Here is a 22650-nt window from a genome sequence, read left to right on the forward strand (position 1 = left end):
CATTGCACTTCCGACTTTGGCAAGCAATTGTCTTCACAGCCTCCTCACCCACCACAGACGTGCTGGGCCAGACCTACATTCTGTGTCAACTGGGCAGTGAGGATGCAAGCAAGACAGTGAGGATGCAAGTGAACAGAGGCCAAGGGGACCTAGTAAAATGCCTTGGCTAGAAAAGCCATAGGTTCTCCTAGGCGACCCTTCCCCACCCTCCCACCCCGACCCTCGCCAAAGTTCTAGGGCCAGCGTGGTGTATGGTTATTGTTTTCCTGTAGCTTGAGCTGCTTTGGGGGTGTGTGAGATGGGGGGGAGGGACTCCAGTAACCTCAGAAACTTGGTTGTGGGTCCTGGCCAAGAAGCATATGAACTTCCCCAGAGGGTGGATATTCCACGCAGGCCTCCATCCTCCTGTGACTGGCTTGGATGAGGGGCTTGGAGGGGACCAAGAGCCTCAGTTGGAGCGGGGAACAGATTCTTCGCCTTTCACTCCTTGCAGCAGGCAGAGCTCCTGTGTCATCCAGCTTAAGGAAAAACGGGGCCAGCTGGTCAGAGGATGCAGCTAAAACAGGTACAAATACTGCTAGAGATGGTCCTGGAAGTTGCTACCAAACAAGGACCCCCTCTGGGGTCCCGATTCCCCCTCCGAAGGGAAGTTTCCATGCTAATGCAATGCTGCACTTGAGTCCTCCTCCACCTGGAGGCAGTTGTGTACATGGGACCCAAAGCCTGGCCCTTCAAGCCGTTGGCCCGGCCTTTCGGTCCCTGTACTGGGCGGTGTGCTCGCTGCATAGGCCCTTCGACGCTCCCACCCAGAAATGACGACAGGGCCAGTGAGGCTGACAGTCTTGCTGTAATTGGGAGAAAATGGGCTGCAGCACATTTGGCAGAGAGAGTCACCAGCAGCCAGAGTTGGGGTTGTGCGGGCAGCCGAGGGGCTCAGGGCCCCCTGCCTCACGTGGTGAAGAAAGGAAGAAGAAAGGTCAAATTCTAACCCAGATGGGAAAGTTGGTCCCAGGGGGGCAGTTTCGCTTCCTCTCCTCACTCGCAGGAAGGTGGGGAAACGGCATCATCTCCCCTTGCTGCTGAAGTTTCCTTTGGAAGAGGCTGGGGAGTTTCTAAAAATCTCCTACCTAGTGGAGACAACCTCCTCCACAGGCCCCCAGTTGGCCCTGCTCTCTTTCAGCCACTTCACAGCAGAGTACAAATCCAGAACCGTGTGTTTCGTGGGCCTGAGGGTGGTGAGGGGAGGACAGGGTGGCCAGAGGCAAAGGGTCAGGGGTCAGGGGCAGTGGCCATTCTCAGCAGTTCTAGGGAAACAGGGCCTTTCTCCCCAGCACCCTGCACAGGCTCAGCGGCAGCACTGGCCACCTGCCCTGCCAAAAGGGTTCCAAACCCCCACGAAGTGCCTCAGAGTAGAGAGGGTTCAGGCAAGGAAGACCACAAAGATGATGAAGAAGACAATGAGGATGAGGAAGATTTTGACCATGAGCCACCGGTTAGAGGTGACCGACTGGAAGTACTTGAGGATCTCTGAATGGGCGGCGTCAACATCCAGCTGGGCTCCCAGCACGTTCTCGTCGATCCTGGGGACAGAGCCAAAAGAGGAAAGAGAAGGACACTGGATTAAAAAGAAGGCTATCATAGTATAGTTACGGACATGGGAAGATAGTCACAACGTGTGGGAGTGGGAAGCACGTACATACACTGTGATCCCATTTTTGTGTGTGCGCACTTGTGTCCAGAGAAAGCTCTGGAAGGGCAACGTAGACAAGTCTTGGCTCTGGTTTGAAAATTAGCTCTGCAACTTATTAGCTTATGATCTTGAGCCAGTCATTCAGCCTCCCGACTCATTTTCCTCAACTGCAAAGGAGGGAAAATGAGGATACACCAACCCGGCCTCTCCGGTTGCTGTCGGCCTTAAACGAGTTAACAGGAGGTGCCCAACCCTTAGTAAGAGCCGCCAAAATGTTGGCTATTTGAATTTTTTGCTCATCAGGATTTATTGGTTTTCATCTAAAAAACAGTACTGAATTTGTAACAAGGCGGGGGCGGGGGGGGGGGAGCGGCCATAGATCATTAGAGTTAGGAAATCCCAGCTCTGAGTTAAGACAGGAAGAAAACTGCATGATATGGACAGGAAGCCAGGGGAGAAGAAAAGCCCTGCAATTAGTCGAACATGTCTCTCCAGCATATAGAGAAGTCCTCAGACGAAGGGCCACCTCTTGAGACACTGCTGAGGAAAATAAAACATCTCCCTGCCAAACTGCATATGCAATCCTGAAAACCCAATACAAACCCAGGTCTTTGCAAAGGGAGTCCCTGGGAGCAGAGACCTCTGTGAGCTCTGGGGACAGAAAAGGTGGAGCCTTGTAATCCAGTTGGAACATGAGAGGCTGGGCCAGTGGCCGTAAGCCCAAGGTCCGCAGAAGGTACTCGTGAGAACTGTGAACTAATCTCTGTCCAAATACAAGAGCCCAGGGGTGCCGGCTGGCTTATTCAAAAGAGCATGTGACTCTTGATCTTGGGGTTGTTGAGTTCAAGCCCCGTGTTAAGTGTAGAGATTACACACATGAATACATTTAAAAAGAATTCAGACACAGGAGCCTGGACTGTACACGATTCCCTATTTATATCAGAGTGGCTAACTAAATTAGTATCAGGTTTCCTACCTTTGGGCTGGAATTTCATTTCTCAGTGTGGATTCCACTGTCATACCCCAGAAAGCTCATCTTGACCATTAGGAATGGCTTTACTTAACAAAAATGGATAGTCAATGCAGTCTGGCATAAGAAAGATTTTAAACTTTTTTATTTTACTTATTTATTTTGAGAGAGGCAGAGAGAGAGTGTGCACAGGGGAGGGGCAGAGAGGGAGGGAGAGAGAATCCCAAGCAGGCTCCACACTGTCAGTGCAGAGCCCGCCTCAGGGCCCGAAACCACAAACCATGAGATCACGACCCAAGCCGAAATCAAGCGTAGGACACCCAACCGACTGAGCCACCCAGGCGCCCTTGGCCTAAGAAAGATTTTAAATGGGAATCCATGAATGAAAACTAATGGGAGAGGGTACTGGTGGTGAAAAATTAGGTATTGGCAGGATACTCGGAGAAAGTAGGGGGGAGTAAAGATGGAAATGATGGGGGTGGAAAATAATGGGTTGGGAAGAAGGCTGAGGAAAATAGGGAACAAGCCTGCAAGGTGGGGAGGACAAAGGGGTGGATGGATGGAGAGGCAGGAAAAGCCAGAGCACGAGAAGGTGTGTGTATGTTGGGGATGACAATAAAAAGGAGGTTGAATGGAAGAAAACACTAAACCTAGGGACTGGAAAGATTATTTGACCACAATTCAGAGATCTGAGACTTTAGTTTTCGGAGTATAAGTTTCCCCAAAGCTTCCTAAGGACCAACAGAGGAGTTGGGTCATGTTCAGAGGATACAGAAGCTGCCTTTAAGGAGCTCCACATGGCCAGGTTTAGGAAATCTGACTGTAAAAAAAAATAATGATGGGGCACCCGGGTGGCTCAGCTGGTTGTGTGTAACTCTGGCTCAGGTCATGATCCCATGGTTCGTGGGTTCGAGCCCCATGTCAGGCTCTGTGCTGACAGCTCAGAGTCTGGAGCCTGCTTCGGATTCTGTGTCTCCCTCTTTCTAACCCCTCTCCCGCTCACACTCTGTCTCTAAAATAAATATTAAAAAATAATAACAATGATGATGGCGGCGCCTGTGTGACTCAGTAGGTTAAGTGTCCGACTTTGGCTTAGGTCATGATCTCATGGTTCGTGAGTTCGAGCCTCACATTGGGCTCTGCACTGATGGTGCAGAGCCTGCCTGGGATAATCTTCCTCCCTTTCTCTCTGCCCCCTCCCTCCCCAGCTCAAAATAAATAAACATAAAATAATAATGGTAATGGATTATCTTACATTGAATAAAAATAATCCATTATTCCTAGTAATGTTTAAAGGGAAAAACCTCCTTTTTAAAAAAAATTTTTTAACGTTTGTTTATTTTTGAGAGAGAGAGAGTGCACACGAGCAGAGGAGGCGCAGAGAGAGAGGGAGACACAGCATCTGAAGCAGGCTCCAGGCTCTGAGCTGTCAGGACAGAGCCTGATGTGGGGCTCGAACCCACGAACCACAAGATCATGACCTGAGCTGAAGTCAGACACTTAACTGAGTCACCCAGGCACCCACGAAACCTTAAAAAAAAAAAAAAATGGGGGGGGGGCACCTGTGCGGCTCAGTTAAGCGTCCGACTTTGGCTCAGATCACAATCTCACGGTTCATGAGTTTCAGCCCTACATCGGGCTCTGTGCTGACAGCTCAGAGCCTGGAGCCTGCTTCAGATGCTGTGTCTCCCTCTCTCTCTACCCCTCCCCCGCTCTCACTCTGTCTCTCTCTCCCTGTCTCTCAAAAACAAATAAACATTAAAAAGATTTAAAAAAAATTTTTTTTTAAATGTTTATTTGTTTTTGAGAGAGAGAGAGACAGAATGTGAGCAAGGGAGGAGCAGAGAGAGAGGGAGACACAGCATCTGAAGCAGGCTCCAGGCTCTGAGCTGTCAGCATAGCAGGGCTCAAACTCAGGAACCGTGAGATCATGACCCGAGCCGAAGTCAGGATGCTCAACTGACTGAACCCCCCGGGCGGCCTGAGAAAGCTCCTTCTTTACAGAAGGATTCCAGCTGTAAAAATGTAGCAGAGAGGAAAGAATAAGAGAATTGCCGTGTCGCCATATACAATGTTACAAATGAATCAGGCAAGGCCCATCCTGGGCGGAAGGAGCTGCAAGTTCACACAGACTCAAATCATCACCCCATGGAAAACGTGGTGGGATGGTCACCACAGTCAACAAGTGACCAGCCCTGGCATCGCCAAGAAAAGGATGACCTCACCACGCGCCTACTGACAACAATCACCTACACAGCGGGCCAAAAATCTAGAACCTACATCCAACCGTGAGGAAACACTGGATAAATACACGCGTGGGACTTTCTGTAAGAGGCACTGGCCTCTTGAAAGGAAAGTCCGTGTCACGAGCAGCAGAGCCTCAGAAGGCAGACTAAAGAGGCAAGACCATCCAATGCCACCTGTCAATACTGCCTGGGTCTTAAATTGAAGGGGGAAAAATGCTTTTAGCATTTTAGCGACTCTTTTCTAGCAGTTAAAAAAAATTTTTTTTAATGTTTATTTATTTTTGAGACAGAGAGAGACAGACCATGAACGGGGGAGGGGCAGAGAGAGAGGGAGACACAGAATCCAAAGCAGGCTCCAGGCTCTGAGCTGTCAGCACAGAGCCCGACGCGGGACTCGAACCCACAGACCGTGAGATCATGACCTGAGCCGAAGTCGCAGACTCAACCGACTGAGCCACTCAGGCGCCCCCTTTTCTAGCAGTTTTTAAGAACAGCTGGGGAAATTTCAGTATGCACTAAATACTGGACTGTGCTAGAGAACTGTTCGTTTTCTTAGCTATGATAATGGCATTGTGGCCGGTCAGGAGAATACCAGACGTTGGCAGATGTGTGCCAAAGTATTCAGGGATAAAAACATCATGATCTTTGCACTTACTTTCAAATGATTCAGAATAAAAAAAAAAAAAAAAAAAAAGAAAAGAAAGAAGGAAAGCAAATACGATAAAATACTAAGCGAATCTGGGTTAAAGGAACATATAGGTGTTCATTGTACTATTCTCCCCACTTTTCTAGTTAGAAATTTCATAATTTATAAAATGGTGTGAAAAAGAAAACAAAGAGAGTAACAGATCAGCAGTTTTCATACCCGTAGAAAAAATAAGAAACACCTTTGGGGTGCCTGGGTGGTTCGGTCGGTTGGGCATCCGGCTTCGGCTCGGGTCATGATCTCACAGTTTGTGAGTTCAAGCCCTGTGTTGGGCTCTGTGCTGACACCTCAGAGCCCGGAGCCTGCTTCAGATTCTGTGTCTCCCCCTCTCTCTGCCCCTCCCCTGCTCAGGCTCTGTGTCTCTCTGTCTCTCAATAATAAATAAATGTTAAAAAATTTTTTTTTTCTTTTTAAAGAAACACCTTTTAGGCATCCCCTAAGTGAAAATTCTCATGTCTCACGTCCAGAAAGTCTAGGATGGGACCCAGGAATCCACATACTGAAGAACTTAGGACTAACTTACTTTTTTTTTTTTTAAGTTTATTTCATTTATTTATTTTGAGAGAGAGAAAGAGAGATCAAGGGAGGGGCACAGAGGGAGAGAGAGAATCCCAAGCAGGTTCCACACTGTCAGCGCAGAGCCTTATGTGAGGCTCAAGCTCACAAACTATGAGATCATGACCCAAGCTGAGATCAAGAGTCAGATGCCCAACCAACTGAGCCACCCAGGCGCCCCGACATCAGTGGTTTCTAAAGAGGGTGCTCAAATCCAGATCTACCGGCATGCAGGAAGCAAAGAGAAGAATGTTTAGGTTTATTTTATTATTATTATTTATTTTAACGTTTATTTATTTTTGAGGCAGAGAGAGACAAAGCATGAACGGGGGAGGGTCAGAGAGAGGGAGACAGAATCTGAAACAGGCTCCAGGCTCTGAGCTGTCAGCACAGAGCCCAACGCGGGGCTCGAACTCACGGACCGCGAGATCATGACCTGAGCCAAAGTTGGCAGCTTAACCGACTGAGCCACCCAGGCGCCCCAAGTTTAGGTCTATTTTAAAACTTTCATCCTTTGAGGGGGCCCCTGGGTGGCTCAGTCGGTTAAGCGTCCAGCTTCAGCTCTGGTCATGATCTCACGGTTTGTGGGTTCAAGCCCCGCGTCAGACTCTGTGCTGACAGCTCAGAGCCTGGAATCTGCTTCAGATTTTGTGTCTCCCTCTCTCTCTCTGCCCCTCCCCCGCCTGCACTGTCTCTCTCAAAAATAAATAAACATTAAAAACAAAATTTAAGAGGCCCCTGGGTGGCTTAATTGGTTGAGGCCTCCCTCATCAGGGAGGCCACAGACTCCCCCAAGTCTCTTCTGAGTATCAGACCACACATCACATGCCACTCGGATGTCCCATCTGGCACTCGGCATGTCCAGAACAAAGCTCGTCCCTTTACCCAGCGCCAATCTACTTCATCCTGTATTCTCGCCCTGAGCACAAACTCCTTGCTGTGGCGCACCGGTCCTTTGCGGCCCTGCCCCCTCGGGTTTCCTCCCTCACCACCCCCCATGCCCTGTGCGGTAGCGCTGCATTCTTGGAATCCACCCAAGCTCTTTTTCATTTCTGAGCTGGTCCTCCCCGCCCCCCCTACCCCAGAGAATGGCCTTTTCTTTCCCCTTCTTCGGCTGGCATTCCTCCTCAAGACTTAGCTCGGTATTTTTTACTTCTAGAAAGAGGTACCTAGTCTGAGTTCCCTTATCTCCTTCACTTCCTGCCCTTCCCATGCTGAACTGTAACTGTCAGCATATGACGCTCCGAGTGGACATGAGCTCCACGAGGACCAGGACTGTCTTTCACCGTCCTATCCCCAGATCCAGCAGGACTAGCTCGCAGCCGCGACAACAGGTGTTTGCTAAACCAACGGCCAAATGAATACTAGCGCTGAAAGATACTTTGAAAGATACTTACGACGCTGTTGCAAGGAAGACTAGAAGGTCAAGTTGCACGTGTGCTATCGTGCTATCGTGTTAACTATTTAAAACAAGTACGCGATGGACACAGAACCCCAATGTCTTTTACAATTCTGTCTCACTGGATCTACAGTAATATTCTAACATTCAAAATACATCACAGCCTGAGGAGCTGTGCAGTGTCTGTGGAACAAGCCAGAAAGGAGTTCCCGAGGTACCAGCTGAACCAAGTAAGTGTCAGTCTTTTGAAGTCTCTTGATTCTAAGACCAAGACAGCTGTACTCACAGCACCTTATAAATGGCCGGTACCATAGTTGTTGAATAAATAAACATCCTATTAACCAGTGGTTCTCAAACTTGGATGCTCATCAGAACCCTCTGAGCTTACAGGTCATGATCTCACAGTCTGTGGGTTCGAACCCCGCGTCGGGCTCTGTCCTGACAGCTCGGAGCCTGGGGCCTGCTTCAGATTCTGTGTCTCCCTCTCTCTCTGCCCCTCCCCTGCTCTCTCTCTCTCTCAAAAATAAAACATTAAAGAAAACATTTAAAATAAATAAATAAAAGAACCCTCTGAGCTTACATAAAAATGGGAGATTCCTGGCGGGCCACTCCACTCACATCCACGGAATCTGAATCTCCAAGTGTGAGGCCAGGGACCTATCTTCTTCACCTCTGCCTAATTAAATATGTGAGGCTGCTTAATGGATCGGTACAGGGAAACCTGCTTTATACAAATCAAGGTGTTCACCAGTTTCACTCGACCTATATACCCCAGAATGAAAGCACTCTGCTAGGCGCCCTGGGGAATAAAGATCAACCAAGACTGAGTGCTGCTAAAAGGCCTAAGAGCAAGTGGGCAGGCACGCGGAGCCGTGTGGATTCCTCTACCTCCCACATCTCCCTCTGCCCCTCTCTCTGCCACTGGCCCCCCTTGTACTGAGCTGAAGAGGCTGAAATTGTGTGAGGAACTGGGCGCCCGTCTGAGTAAGTAACAGCCAAACAGTTCTGAAGCTTTGTGAAAGATACAAATGTACACATTCAAGAGGCTCAGCCAACCCCAAGAAAGAGAAATGCAAAGAAAGTGACATCTGGACACATGCTGGTCAACTGCTGAAAAACAAAGACAAAACAAAACAAAACAAACAAAAAACCCCCAAACAACTGAAAAGTAGCCAGAGAGAAAGACATCACATAAACAGTTCATGTTACCACTGCCTTCTCATTAAGAACAAAAAAGACCAAGAGAGTAGAGTGATACATCTGAAGTGCTTAAAGAGAAAAACCATAAATCCAGAATTCTATAACCAGGGGAAACATCCTTCTCTATAGAATGAGGGTAGGGTCGCCTAGCTGGCTCAGCCAGTGGAGCCTGCGGCTCTTGAACTTGGGGTTGTGCGTTCACACTGGGCATAGAGCCTACTTTTAAAAACACAAAACAGGGACACCTGGGTGGCCCAGTCGGTTGAGCGTCCGACTTTGGCTCAGGTCATGATCTCGCGGGTCCATGAGTTTGAGCCCCGCGTTGGGACTCTGCTGACAGCTCAGAGCCTGGAACCTGCTTCAGATTCTGTGTCTCCCTCTCTCCCTGCCCCTCCCCTGCTTGTGCTCTCTCTCAAAAATAAATAAACCTTAAAAAAAAAAACGGGGTGCCTGGGTGGCTCAGTTGGTTAAGTGCCCGACTTCGGCTCAGGTCATGATCTTGCGGTTTGTGAGTTCAAGCCCCACGTCGGGCTCTGTGCTGACAGCCTGGAGCCTGCTTCTGATTCTGTGTCTCCCTCTCTCTCTGCCCCTCCCCTGTTCGCAGTCTGTCTCTCTCTGTCTCTCAATAATAAATAAGCATTAAAAAATTAAAATAAATAAAAATAACAACAACAACAACAAACAACTACAAAACAGGGGCACCAGGGTGGCTCAATCGGTTAAGTGTCCTGACTTTTCAGCTCAGGTCATGATCTTACGGTCTGTGGGATCGAGCCCCGCGACAGCTCTTTGCTGACAGTGCGGAGTCTGCTTGGGATTCTCTGTCTCCCTCTCTTGGCCCCTCCCCGGCTCGTGTGTGCACACGTGCTGCTATAATACTCTCTCTTTCAAAATAAATAAACATTTAAAAAAAAACAAAAACAGAAGAGGGGTACCTGGGTCACTCAGTTGATTAAGCATCCAACTTCAGCTCAGGTCATGATCTCACGGTTTGAGTTCAAGCGCAGCATCGGGCTCTGTACTATTCAGAGCCTGCTTGGGATTCTCTCTGCCCCACCTCTCTCCACACACTGTCTGTCTGTCTGTCTCTCTCAAAATAAATAAATTCAAAGAAAGAGAGAGAGAGAGAGAGAGAGACGCCTGGTTGGCTCAGTATGTTAAGCATCTGACTCTTGGTTTCAGCTCAGGTCATGATCTCACAGTTCGTAAGTTCCAGCCCTGCATTGGGCTCTGCGCTGGCGGTGTGGAACCTGCATGGGATTCTCAGTCTTTCCCTCTCTCTCTCTGCCTCTCCCCTGCGTGCACGCTCTCTCTCTCAAAATAAATAAACTTAAAAAACAGAGGGAAAGAAGGGTGCCTGGGTGGCTCAGTTGGTTGAGCGCCGACTTCAGCTCAGGTCACGATCTTACAGTTCGGGAGTTCGAGCCCCATGTCGGGCTCTGCGCTGACAGACAGGAGCCTGGAGCCTGCTTCAGATCCTGTGTCTCCCTCTCTTTCTGCCCCTCCCCCACTCATGCTCTATCTCTCTCTCTCTCTCTCTCAAAAACAAAAAACATTTAAAAAAAAAAAGGGGGGGGAGAAGAGAATAAAAGTGAAATAAAAAATTTTTCAGAGAAAAGGAAAGTAAAACAACACGTCAGCAGATCTGCACTACAAAAAATGCTACAGAAAGTTCTTCAGGTTAAAGGGAAGTGATACCAGACAGAAACTGGATATCCAGGAACGAATGGAGAGCGCTGGAAATGGTCAACAGAGAAGTAAATCGAAAGACAATTTTTTCCTTTTAATTTCTGTGATACAAAAACCATAATACTGGATTAGGGGATTTCGAACGTATGTAAGTGCAACAGATACGACAACTAGAGTGTAAAGGCTGGATGAGAGGGTCGCGAAGTTCTTCCATTTCACATGAAGGAGGCTGTAAAAGCTGATGATGTACTCCCTAGAGGAGCCACTTAAGAAAACAGGAAAAAGAAAAAGCAAATAGTAAAATGGTAGAAATCCAACCTTATCAAAAATTACACTAATTTTATGGAATCACAAAAGACCCTGAATAGCCGGAGCAACCTTGAGAAAGAACAAAGCCGGAGATATCACACTCCCTGATTTCAAACTATACTACAAAACATTAGTAATCAGGGGTGCCTGGGTGGCTCAGTCGGTTAAGTGTCCAACTCACGGTATCGGCTCAAGTCATGATCTCATGGTTCATGGGTTCAAGCCCCATGTCGGGCTCCACGCTGATGGTGCAGAGCCTGGTTGGGATTCTCTCCCTCCCTCTCTCTCTAGCCCTCCCCTACTTGCGCGCGCGCTCTCTCTCAAAATAAACAGTAAAAAAGAAAAAGAAAAAAAAAAACTGTAGTAACTAATACTGGCACAAATGCAGACACAAAGATTAACGGAACATGAGAGAGAGCCCAGGAATACATCCACCCATGTAACATCAATTGATCTACAACAAAGGAGATAAGACTATACAATGGGTAACTGTCAGGCAATCACTTCAATAAATGGTGTTGGGAAAACTGGACAGCTCCATGCAAAGGAATGGAACTGGACCACTTTCTCACACCATACACAAAAAGAAACTCAAAATGGATTAAAGATTTGAATGTCAGACCTGAAACCATAAAAATCCTAGAAGAAACCATAGGTGGTAGACTCCTTGACGTCACTTAGCGCGATGTGTTTTGGACCCGACGTCGCAGGCAAGGGCAACAAAAGCATAAATAACAAATGGGAGTACAACCAAACTAAAGAGCTTTTGCACGACAAAGAAAATGATCGGCAAAGTTCGTTTCTACTGCGAGGGAGAAAAGTTTGCAAGTCATATATCTGATAAGGGGCCAATACCTAAAATAGAGAACGACCTTATACAACTCAACAGCAAGAACTCCATAAACAATCCAATTAAAACATGGGCAGAGTCCAAGTAGATGTTTTTCCAGCGAAGACATCCAGATGACCAACAAGCACATGAAAAGATGCTCAACATCACTCATCAGCATGCAAACCAGAACCACAATGAGATACATGACTTCCTACCTGTCAGAATGGTTGAAAAAAAACAAAAGAAAGAAAGAACAAGTGTCGGCGAGGATGTGGAGAAAAGAAACCCTTGTGCACAGTTGGTAGAAATGTAAACTGATATAGAGATCACGGGAAACAGCATGAAGATTCCTCAGAAAATTAAAAATAGGGGCGCTTGGGTGGCTCCACCAGTTAAGCGTCCGACTCAACTTCAGCCCAGGTCATGATCTCATGGTTTGTGGGTTTGAGCCCCGTATTGGGATCTGTACCAATAGTGCAGAGCCTGATTGGGATTCTCTCTCTCCCTCTGCCCACTACCCTCTCAAAATAAATAAATAAACTAAAAAGAAAAATAGAACTACCATACAATCCAGTAATTCTACTGGGCGTTTATCCAAAAAAAAACCAACAAAAAAAGCCCTCCAAAAACCACTAACTCAAAACGATACACGCACCCCTATGTTCACTGGAGCATTATTTACAACAGCCAAGATATGGAAGAACCCTAAGAGTCCATCGATAGGCAACTACTCAGTCACTTTCTTAACACGTCATCCTGTTATAATTCTCCCTGTAGACCTTATCACTACCCGGAAATTTCTTGTCAATTCTTTTGAACAGCTGTCCTCACCTGCCCAATTGACTTTTGTTACCTATACTATGGAGACTCCACTGTCTTATTCATCGCTACATCCCCAACACCTAGAACGTCGCCGAACATGAAACAGGTGCTCAGTAAACACTTGTTGAATGGATGGACGCAGATGAACTTGGCCCTGTGGGTGGGCCAGATTTACTCTACTCTTCCAAAGGGCATCAAGCTGTCCCGGGGGAGCTTTAGGATGCCACCCTATGGAGAGGAGAAGGTCCTTCTGTCTAGGGTGAAAGAGACTCTCACCTCTGAATGGTCTCTTCCTGCTCCTTAACCATGTGTGCCAACTGCTGAAAGATGGAGCCCAGCTCAACAATCGTGGACTCAATGTTCTGCATGGTGTCTGCCCGGCTCTGGATGTAGGAATCCTTCAGAGGAGAGAGAGCACACGTGAGCACTGGGAGCTTCCTCAGGGTAGAGCCTGTCTCTTTAGGACTGTCCCCACTTGCCATTCCATGCAAGGCACATTTCAGCCCTTGCTGGTAGGCCCACAGGGGAGGACAAAGGAGCATCTCCTCCCCAGTTCAGAGCCCAGGTACCTGCTCATCAATGAGCTGCAGCTGCTGGCTGGTCCGAGAGTCCATCATGTCAATGGCCACATCCCCGGAGGCACGGGACTCCGCCCCCAAGACCACAGCACTGCCCCCTACGGAGAGAAAGGAAAAGCACTTCTTAGGTTCAAAGCCCACATGTTCTGGATGTGAATCCCAGCTCTGGCACTTAATAGCCTTGTGACCCTGGACAAATCATTTAACCTCTCTGAGCCCGGCTTCCTCAACTGTAAAATGGGGGATAGTAACAACTGCTTTCCCAGAGGGGGGTGGTGACAAGTGAGAGAGGGGCGCCTGGGTAGCTCAGTTGATTGAGCATCCAACTTTGGCGCAGGTCATGATCTCACAGTTTGTGAGTTTGAGCCCTGCATCGGGCTCGCTGCTGTCAGCACAAAGCCTACTTCAGATCCTTTGTCTCCTGCTCTCTCTGCCCCTCCCTGGCTTGTGCTCATCTCTCTCTCTCTCTCTCCCTCCCTCCCTCCCTCCCTCCCTCTCCCTCTCCCTCTCTCGCAAAAATAAACATTAAAAACAAAATTAAGTGAGAGAATGCGAATGAAGTAAGTGCACGAAAAGATTAGAAACCATCATCGTACTGCATGTGACCGACGTCAGCCCCAAACACGAGAATGCGGTAGACTGAGTGTGGATCACGAACGCCAGCAATGAGGTTTGACCTCTGAAAATCCTAGCACGTCCCTTGCTTGTCTGTTCTCCTACCCTACTGCTGCCATCACGGGATTAGAGGATGCCATCAGAGCCAGAGGAACTGGGTCTTTCCCCTCAAGGCTCCCCTCGTCACCTATGACTTACCCAGGTGGTTGGGGGCAAGGGGCAGGGCTGACACAGGCGCCCGGGAGAACTGCTCCCGCCGGTTCCTCTGCTGCTTCAGGTTCTGGGGTTGGGGAAGAAATGCAAAGGTCCTGAGGCCTCTGGGAAGCAGGCAGGTTAGAGAGGCCCTCTTGTTGGTCCTTGACCCTGTTACCTTCACCCCTCCACTTGTTCCTGCTCCATTTCTCCCTTGGGCCCTTACCCCCAAACTCCTACCCCTCCTGCAGATTTTCCTTACCTCTGTCCTCACTTCTAAAACTGACTTGAAGTCATTGGACATCGAGGCCAGTTTCGACTAGAAGAAAAGGAGAGGATCAGCCACGGAAGACAACACCTTTCTCCCTTCTGCCTCCCCCTCTACCAACCCCAGGTCCCACCTGCAGGGAGACCACGATGGTGTTGGAATGCGTTTGCAGGTGCCGGCCGCTCTGGCCGCCCTTGGCCCTCACAAAATCCTGAAGCTGGGCAATTTGTTTGTTGAGGCTATTGATGTCCTAGGGGGAGCCAACAGAAAAACTGTTAACAAAGGGTTCTTCAGCCAATGTCTCTCCCGCGTGGACGGCTCTGGCATGGAGGGCAGGGCGGAAGTTACAAACGGGAGGGAGGGTGCTTCAGAGTCAGACCAGAAGGGCCTGCTAGGATGTTCCAAGCTCTGGACTTTGCTCTGGCTCAGTCCCTGCAGAGGAGAGCCAGAAGAGGCGAAATATGGTCTCATCCATTTGTATACAAATTTGTTTTGAATGTTTATTTATTTTTGACAGAGAGACAGACAGACAGAACGTGAGTGGGGGAGGGGCAGAGAGAGAGGGAGACACAGAATTCTACGCAGGTTGCAGGCTTTGAGCTGTCAGCACAGAGCCCGATGCAGGGCTTGAACTCACGGACGGCGAGATCAGGACCTGAGCCAAAGTCGGATGCTCAACCGACTGAGCCACCCAGGCACCCCTGGTCTCATCCATTTGTAAATAAATGACTTGCTTACCCTCTTCGCCCTACGGCCCAACTCTACCCTGTGAGGCCAGGCACGTGGCCACAGAACTGCTTCAAAGGCCAAAATCTCAAGCCCAGAGCACGCTGACTGACAAAGCACCTGTGCAGTAGGCAGGAGAAGGGAAGTCAAAGTCTCCACGATGGCCCAGAAACATCAACAAAATACCTTTTATATACAGAATTCTGTTAAAAAATTATTATTGCGGGCAGCCTGGGTCAGGTCGTGATCTCACAGTTCATGGGATGGAGCCCCACGTCAGGTTCTGTGCTGACAATGCAGAGCCTGCTTGGGATTCTCTCTCTCTCTCTCTCTCTCTCTCTCTCTCTCTCTCTCTCCACCGCTTTCCCACTCATACACACACTCTCAACATAAATAAACATTAAAAAATATTTTTATTGCAAAAGAGTGAAAGCTGTGACTTATCCGAGGTCACACATAAGGAGGTACCGTAGCACAGCCAGGCCTTCTACACCAGACCAAGGCATCCTCTGCCCCCCGATCTGGCTTGGCAAGTTACCAAGGGCCACATGAGACAAGAGAGAGGAAGGAGGTGGCCACAGAGTGGCAGAGAAAGCTTGCCCAGGGGGTTGGGGGTGGGGAGCCCAGGGAGAAGAGATCAGGAATAGTGAGTTCAAGGAATAGGCTGGAAGACAAACTGGATTAGGCAACTTCTAGAATTTCTCCAATAGGCCCCAGGTAGTATTCCAGGTGCAACCATTCTTTTCTTTTTTATTTTTTTATAAGTTTATTTACTTATTCTGAGAGAGAGTGAGAGAGAGAGAATACCAAGCCATCTCTGCACCAACACAGAGCCTGACGCGGGGCCCGAACTCATGAACCTCGCAATCGTGACCTGAGCTGTAAATCAAGGGTGAGACGCTTAACCAACTAAGCCACCCAGGTGTCCCCCCGCCCTACAGCAACCATTCCTGAGACCAATGGATGATTTTCACTGCTGGCTGGCTGTCCCTTCAGAGCTGATGCACCCTCCCTAGAGTCCCGTGGCCAAAACTGCATTCCAGGTTTTCTCCCCATAAAATCTCCTCCCCCAGAGTTCTAGTTTAGAAAACGGCACCACTTCCCACCGAAGTGCCCAAGCTGGAAGCTTCTAAGTCACACATTCGTACCTCCTAAACCCATCTATGTGCCACAACGCAGCCACACTCGGCTGATCGCTGACCAGGCACTCGGCACCTTATATTCGTTTACTGTGCGCCACACGGCACGCTACGCAGCTTATAACTTGCTCTTTGTGGTGAAACTTAACGTGGACGACAACTCCTAATCCCCCCACCTCCAACGAAAACCTGTTCCCCCTTCTCCCTCCTTTTCTGTTTTGGTAAATGGCACCGCCAGTCGCCAGCTGCCCAGACCAAACGCTGGAGAGCCGTCCTCCTCTCTTTTCCCTTGATCCACATGGAGCCTACACGGAGCCCACAGAGAACCCAGCCGATTCCAACAGATGCTCCGAATCGAGCCGCTCAGCTACTGCTCTTCTAACCCTATTCTAGACCAACCCACCACCTTTGCTCTCTCAACTATAGCCAAGAGCCTCCTAAATGACCTTCCCCTTAAAGCCCACCCGCAACAATCCGCTCTCTACACAGCAACCACGGTGAGCTTTTGAACCAGAAATGGAGCAGGTCCTCCCTCTGCTAAAAATCTTCCAAGAGCTTCCACTCAAGTTAGAACACAAACCGAATTCTTTGCGCAGCTTACACCTGACTCTGTGTGGTCCAGCCCTGCCCATTTCCCCAACCTCATCCCCTCCCAGTCTCCTTCTCACTTGCTCTGCTGCAGCCACACTGGCTTCTTACATGTTTATCAGATGCATTAAGGTGGCCCACCCTTCAGGGCCTTTCCCTTTGCTATTCCCATTTTCTGGAAAGTGCTCCCACCAGATCTTTGGATAACTGGCTTTTCCTTTACCATTCAGGTCTCAGAGTCACTTCTCACAGACTATCCTTTCCTTTCCTTTTCTTTTTAATTTTATTTTAGAGAGAGAAAGAGAGTGTGAGCAGGGGAAAGAAGCAGAGGGAGAGGAAGAAAGAGAGGATCTTTTTAAAAAAAAAATTTTTTTTTAACTTTTATTTTTTTTTTATTTATTTTTTTTTATTTTTGGGACAGAGAGAGACAGAGCATGAACGGGGGAGGGGCAGAGAGAGAGGGAGACACAGAATCGGAAACAGGCTCCAGGCTCTGAGCCATCAGCCCAGAGCCCGACGCGGGGCTTGAACTCACGGACCACGAGATCGTGACCTGGCTGAAGTCGGACGCTTAACCGACTGCGCCACCCAGGCGCCCCTTAACTTTTATTTTTGAGACAGAGAGAGGCAGAGCATGAACGGGAGAGGGTCAGAGGCAGAGGGAGACACAGAATCTGAAACAGGCTCCAGGCTCTGAGCTGTCAGCACAGAGCCCGACGCGGGGCTCGAACTCACGGACCGTGAGATCATGACCTGAGCCGAAGTCGGACGCCTAACTGACTGAGCCACCCAGGCGCCCCAAGAGAGGATCTTAAAAAAAAAATTTTTTTTTTTAATTTATTTTGAGAGAGTGGAGGAGAGGCAGAGACGGGGCCAGAGGATCCAAAGCAGGCTCTGTGCTGACAGCAGAGAGCCTGACCCAGGGCTTGAACCCAAGAACTGTTGAGATCCTGACCCGAGCCAAAATCAGATGCTCAACTGACTGAGCCACCCAGGCGCCCCAAGAAAGAGAGGATCTTAAGCAGCCTCCATGCTCAGCACAGAGCCTGACATGGGGCTCGATCCCGTGATCCTGGGATCACGACCTGAGCTGAAATCAAGAGTCAGACGCTCATCCAACTGAGCCACCCAGGCGCCCCTCACAGATGATCTTATATCACCCCATCTAAAGTAGGCCCCTACCCTGAAGAACTCACTTCCCTTACGTCTTTAATGGGATTCACTACCCTGAAGTCATCTGACAAATTCTACTTGTCGAGTTTCAGATAGGAAATCCTCAAGGGGAGGTACCCCATCTGTCTTGTTCACTGGGGAGTCCCCCAGAACCAGGCGGCTAAAACTCACTCAATCACGTGAGTGACTCCAAAAACAAACAACTGAATCCTCGCATCCACCCTACGAGGTGGGTGCTGTTATCAGCCCCCTCTTATTTCCGAGGGCACTGACGCTCAGAGTAGTCAGGCAGCTTACCCAAGGGTACACCATAACCAATGGACTGTCTGAGAACAGGCTGTGATTCTCCAAAGCTTATGCAATAGCGCCCCAATAGTTCATGGTATCCTCTCTCTCCTACCCTGCATGGCACCTCTTGAACACGTCTGCCCTGGCCTTTGCCACCATCATCTTTTCACTGGACAGCGGCAGCAGCCTCCTCCCTGGCCTCTCTGCCCATCCATGCTCCAGGCTGGTATTTCCCCCCGGCGGTCATTCAGTCAACAAATACAGAGCACCTTTTCTACACCAGACACTATTACAGGCAACTGGGATACATCTATGAGCAAGACGAAAAAATAGCAAGAAAAAACTCTCCGCTCTTGTGGCACTTATATTTTTCTCTTTTTTTCTTTTTCTTTTTTTTTTTTTTTTGGTTGGGGGCTGGGATGAGGTAGATGAGAGGGAACGGAAACAATAAATGTAAGTGAGGGGCGCCTGGGTGGCTTGGTCGGTTAAGCGTCCGACTTTGGGACTTCGGCTCAGGTCACGATCTCACGGCCTGTGAGTTCGAGCCCCACATCGGGCTCTGTGCTGACCGCTCAGGCCTGCAGCCTGTTTCAGATTCTGTGTCTCCCTCTGCCTCTGCCCCTCCCCTGTTCATGCTCTGTCTCTCTCTGTCTCAAAAATAAATAAACGTTGAAAAAAAAAATTAAAAAAAATAAATAAAATAAATGTAAGTGAGTTAATGATACAGAATGTTAGAAAGTATCAAGTGCTATAAAAAGCACAGTTTGGAGGCACATGAAAAGATGTTCAGCGTCGCTCCTTATCAGGGAAATACAAATCAAAACCACACTCAGGTATCACCTCACGCCAGACAGAGTGGCCAAAATGAACAAATCAGGAGACTATAGATGCTGGAGAGGATGTGGAGAAACGGGAACCCTCTTGCACTGTTGGTGGGAATGCAAATTGGTGCAGCCGCTCTGGAAAGCAGTGTGGAGGGTCCTCAGAAAATTAAAAATAGACCTACCCTATGACCCAGCAATAGCACTGCTAGGAATTTATCCAAGGGATACAGGAGTACTGATGCATAGGGCCACTTGTACCCCAATGTTCATAGCAGCACTCTCAACAATAGCCAAATTATGGAAAGAGCCTAAATGTCCATCAACTGATGAATGGATAAAGAAATTGTGGTTTATATACACAATGGAATATTACGTGGCAATGAGAAAAAATGAAATATGGCCTTTTGTAGCAACATGGATGGAACTGGAGAGTGTGATGCTAAGTGAAATAAGCCATACAGAGAAAGACAGATACCATATGGTTTCACTCTTATGTGGATCCTGAGAAACTTAACAGGAACCCATGGGGGAGGGGAAGGAAAAAAAAAAAAAAAGAGGTTAGAGTGGGAGAGAGCCAAAGCATAAGAGACTGTTAAAAACTGAGAACAAACTGAGGGTTGATGGGGGGTGGGAGGGAGGAGAGGGTGGGTGATGGGTATTGAGGAGGGCACCTTTTGGGATGAGCACTGGGTGTTGTATGGAAACCAATTTGTCAATAAATTTCATATTAAAAAAAAAAAAAAAAAAAAGCACAGTTTGGGGCACTGGAGCACTAAACAACACGCTCAGGGTAGGCCTCCCTGGGCAAACAACATCTGAGCAAAGACGTGAACTTTCTTTTATAAGCCATGCCTCTGAACCCTGCTTCCTTTGTCTGGAATGTTCTTCCACTGCCTCTACACAAGCCTTGACACCAGTTCAGGTTTCACCCACCTCTGTAATATTTTGTCCCAGCGTCCTCAGACTGTCTCATTCATCTTTTTGAAGCTCTGTTTTGTGCCACTTGCCTTCTACTCATTCTAAGTACGAATGTACGGGACTAGATACCCCTTACAGACAATAAGCCCTCAGGGTGGAATTCTTGCCTCAGGTTTGGGAGGCAAGGGCCCAGCAGGGCTTTGTACACAGCACATGACCAAAGAGTGTCCACTGACTCAATGGATGAGCAAGGTCTTTGGGGCTGGCTCCAGAAACTCGCTCTGGACCTCCAAGACAAGGGGAAATGGATGAAAGCGATCTGACTGGAATGCTAGCTCCCAACAGCTGGCAGCTCACCTGTTTGATGATGTAAGTTAGCTCTTCGATTTCCACGGCTTTATCATCGAAGAGGGACTTGCGCTTTGCCACTGTAGAGACAAATGAGGCCAGGACGGGTGAGGTCAAAGACAAGGCTCAGGGAGTCCGGTTCCTTAGAGCTCTTTGGTTCACTGCCCCATCTCTGAAAGACCCCAAGAACTCACAGATCGTCAGCTTCTCCAGCTTGGCAAATGTGTTGCTGAGGTCTTTCCCGATGCGCCTGGAAGCAAGCATTAGTGAGGGCACTAGGAGAAAGAGCAGGACAGGACCCATTCCTATTCCCACATTAGCTCCCTCACAGCCAAGGCCACCAGAGGCAAGCCAACTCCTTCCCAGACACCGCACCAGCCCACCACGTAACGTCTCTCAACTTACTTGGCCATGAGGGTAAATTCACTACGCTGCCGGACAGCACGCAGAGCCGGCTTGTTTGTCTGGATTCCATTCTGAAAAGCAACATCAAGAGGTGAAGCTTTAGTTCCCCCTCCCCATTTCCAGCTTTCGCTATTCCTCAGGTGCCCACTAAATTCTCTCTAGCTCTTGTACCGGACAGTCTAATCTTGTCAGTAGTTGTCACGCAGAGCTCAGATTTGAGCACAGGTGGACCCAGGTTCAAATCTCGACTCCACCACTTAGTAGCTGGAGGGGTTGGGGCACGTGACATGCACCATTCTGAATATCTATTTCCTCTTGTATAAAATGCAGTTGCTGGAATCAAGCAGCATCAGGGCGATAAAGTACTTTAGTCATATACCTGGTACGTTATAAGCACTAAATAAACGACAGGCACTATTAACATTGTTTCTCCAGTCAGGAAATCAAAGAGGATAACTGGGAAGCTCTTGGCGATCATACAGAAGAGCAGTAAAAATCTTTCAAATTACAGTCACTCAGGGCCCACTTTGATTCACAAAGTCTGGACTGAAACCAGGGAATCTAATTTTTTAAAAAGCACTGCGAAGGAATTTTGACAAAAGTTACTTATCAGGAAAACTTCATTTTACAGATATAAAAACTGAGGTCCCACTAGACTTCCTGGCCCAACACTCTGTGGTCACAGAGCAAACGTATGGTAAGGACTATTCCAGAACCAGTATTCAAAGTGCCTGTCTCTGAGCTAAAGGCTCTTTCTAGAACGTGTTCCTTACCCAAACCAAAAATACTGCAGCCACCTCTCACCCTGAGATATTCCTTGCAAAGTAACAACCCTACCCTCTGGGGGATTTCTCACACAAAAAAAGTCTAGGTCCTTGCCTCTAGAGAGCTGGCCCACCCCATTCCCTGTTGCTTAGTAGATCCTCCAGCCCCCCCCCCCCCCAAGCTCGATCAGCTCTCCATCGCGTCACCCCCAAGATTCAGTCCCTCAACAGCGCTGGAGGGACCAGATTTCAGTAAGGCTCGCTCCTGCCTTTCCCACTCCTGGTCCTTACCTGACGGCTCTGCAGGGACTTGCAGGCAGACAGGAACTCCTGGGTCCGATCCCGGCAAGACATGGTGTTGGGAGGGGGAGGGACCAGGGCCGCTGGGGGGGGCAGAGGGGCGATGTCGCTGCTGCTACTGCCAGCAGTTGCAGGGGACAGGACCTGTGTCTTTGAGAGACCCAGGTAGACACCCTGATCCGTGTTCTTAGACCCGTAGCGTTTCCGCGGGATCATTGAGACGCATAACCTCGGACTGTTGTGGAGGGGAGAGTGTCATTCCCTAGGCAGCCTCCTTCCCCATAAATCCTTCCCCCACCCTCCCCCCGCCCCAGCCAGCAAATCCTCGGGTCCCTTCTGCACCTGGCACGGACTTTCGCGCCCAAAGCTACCCGCAGATCCTGGGGCCGGCCCACGGCGGGCAGGGGCCCGCTCTCCGACCCAATCGGTTCCCCCTCCTCAGACTCTTCTTCCAACTTGGCTCCGGCGGCCAGAGCGCGGGCCGGGGGCCTTGAAACAGAGACAGGGCCAGAGGCAGGTCCCGTGGCCCCGAGGCTCCAGCCCGGCCTGTGCAACTGCCCCAGGCCCTAACCGGGCCCTCTCGTATCCGCGGATCCCTTCGGCTCCTCAGGGAGAAACGGTGACGGACCTCCTGAGGAGGACACACTTCGGTGGGCGGAAGGGGGAAAAATCTCTAGGTGTTTATTTGAAACAGGAAGTCCCACCCCCGCCCAAATCCCGCCTTCTGGGGGACTGCGACCACCGATTAGCTAATGCCGACGTCTTTCTCAACAGGGGCTTTCCTGATTGGACGACGAAGTATTCCCTCAGCCCGAGCCGGGCCGGCAGGACTTGCCCGCTCGCCCCAGGTTCCCTTCCCCCCCACCGTCGCCGCCCCCGGAAAGCCGCTGCCCAGAGCGGACACGGTGGCCAGACCCCTTCTAGAGCGAGTCCTACCTCCTCTCTGCCGCCTGCCGCCGCCACCACTGCCACAGTCTCCCGGGTGGTCACCGCCTCCTCCCCAAGCGCTAAAGCCGCCGAAACCCGACCAAAGCCTAGAAGCCGCCACGTCACCCACACGTAACTCCACCCCCGGTGACGAGAAGGCGGTGCCACACCTTTTGGAG

At 49.4% G+C, this 22650-nt stretch overlaps 1 protein-coding gene across 3 annotated transcripts; it reads right to left on the bottom strand.

The window, feature by feature from the left end:
* Positions 1–828: 828 nt before the first annotated feature.
* STX5 (syntaxin 5) lies at positions 829–22620 on the bottom strand. 3 transcript variants are annotated; one of them, XM_003993529.6, is made up of 11 exons: positions 22481–22620; positions 21536–21779; positions 20481–20551; positions 20270–20325; positions 20085–20155; positions 14205–14321; positions 14066–14122; positions 13810–13891; positions 12988–13094; positions 12695–12816; positions 829–1580 (listed from the first exon to the last, which is right to left on the bottom strand). In XM_003993529.6, exons 2-11 carry the CDS (start codon positions 21758–21760, stop codon positions 1421–1423), a joined length of 1068 nt encoding a protein of 355 aa, XP_003993578.2. In that variant the 5' UTR covers positions 21761–21779; positions 22481–22620; the 3' UTR covers positions 829–1420. The 3 variants fall into 3 exon arrangements, with proteins under 3 accessions (XP_003993578.2, XP_044895399.1, XP_006937498.2); XM_045039464.1 differs by having other exon boundaries at positions 21536–21627; positions 22481–22612; XM_006937436.4 differs by lacking the exon at positions 22481–22620 and adding an exon at positions 21887–22189.
* Positions 22621–22650: the final 30 nt, after the last annotated feature.

Source organism: Felis catus, chromosome D1, assembly GCF_018350175.1.
Source record: "Felis catus isolate Fca126 chromosome D1, F.catus_Fca126_mat1.0, whole genome shotgun sequence".
NCBI classification, from domain to species: Eukaryota; Metazoa; Chordata; class Mammalia; order Carnivora; family Felidae; genus Felis; species Felis catus.

Bases quoted from the DNA above. Each gene is read 5' to 3' on its own strand.
- STX5 (XM_003993529.6), bottom strand. From the start codon at position 21,760: ATGATCCCGCGGAAACGCTACGGGTCTAAGAACACGGATCAGGGTGTC. The intron at 20,326-20,480 runs GTAAGTTGAGAG...GCTTGCTTCCAG, and splicing joins GAATTTACCCTCATGGCCAA to GCGCATCGGGAAAGACCTCA. The intron at 14,322-20,084 runs GTGAGCTGCCAG...GGCTCCCCCTAG, and splicing joins TAACTTACATCATCAAACAG to GACATCAATAGCCTCAACAA.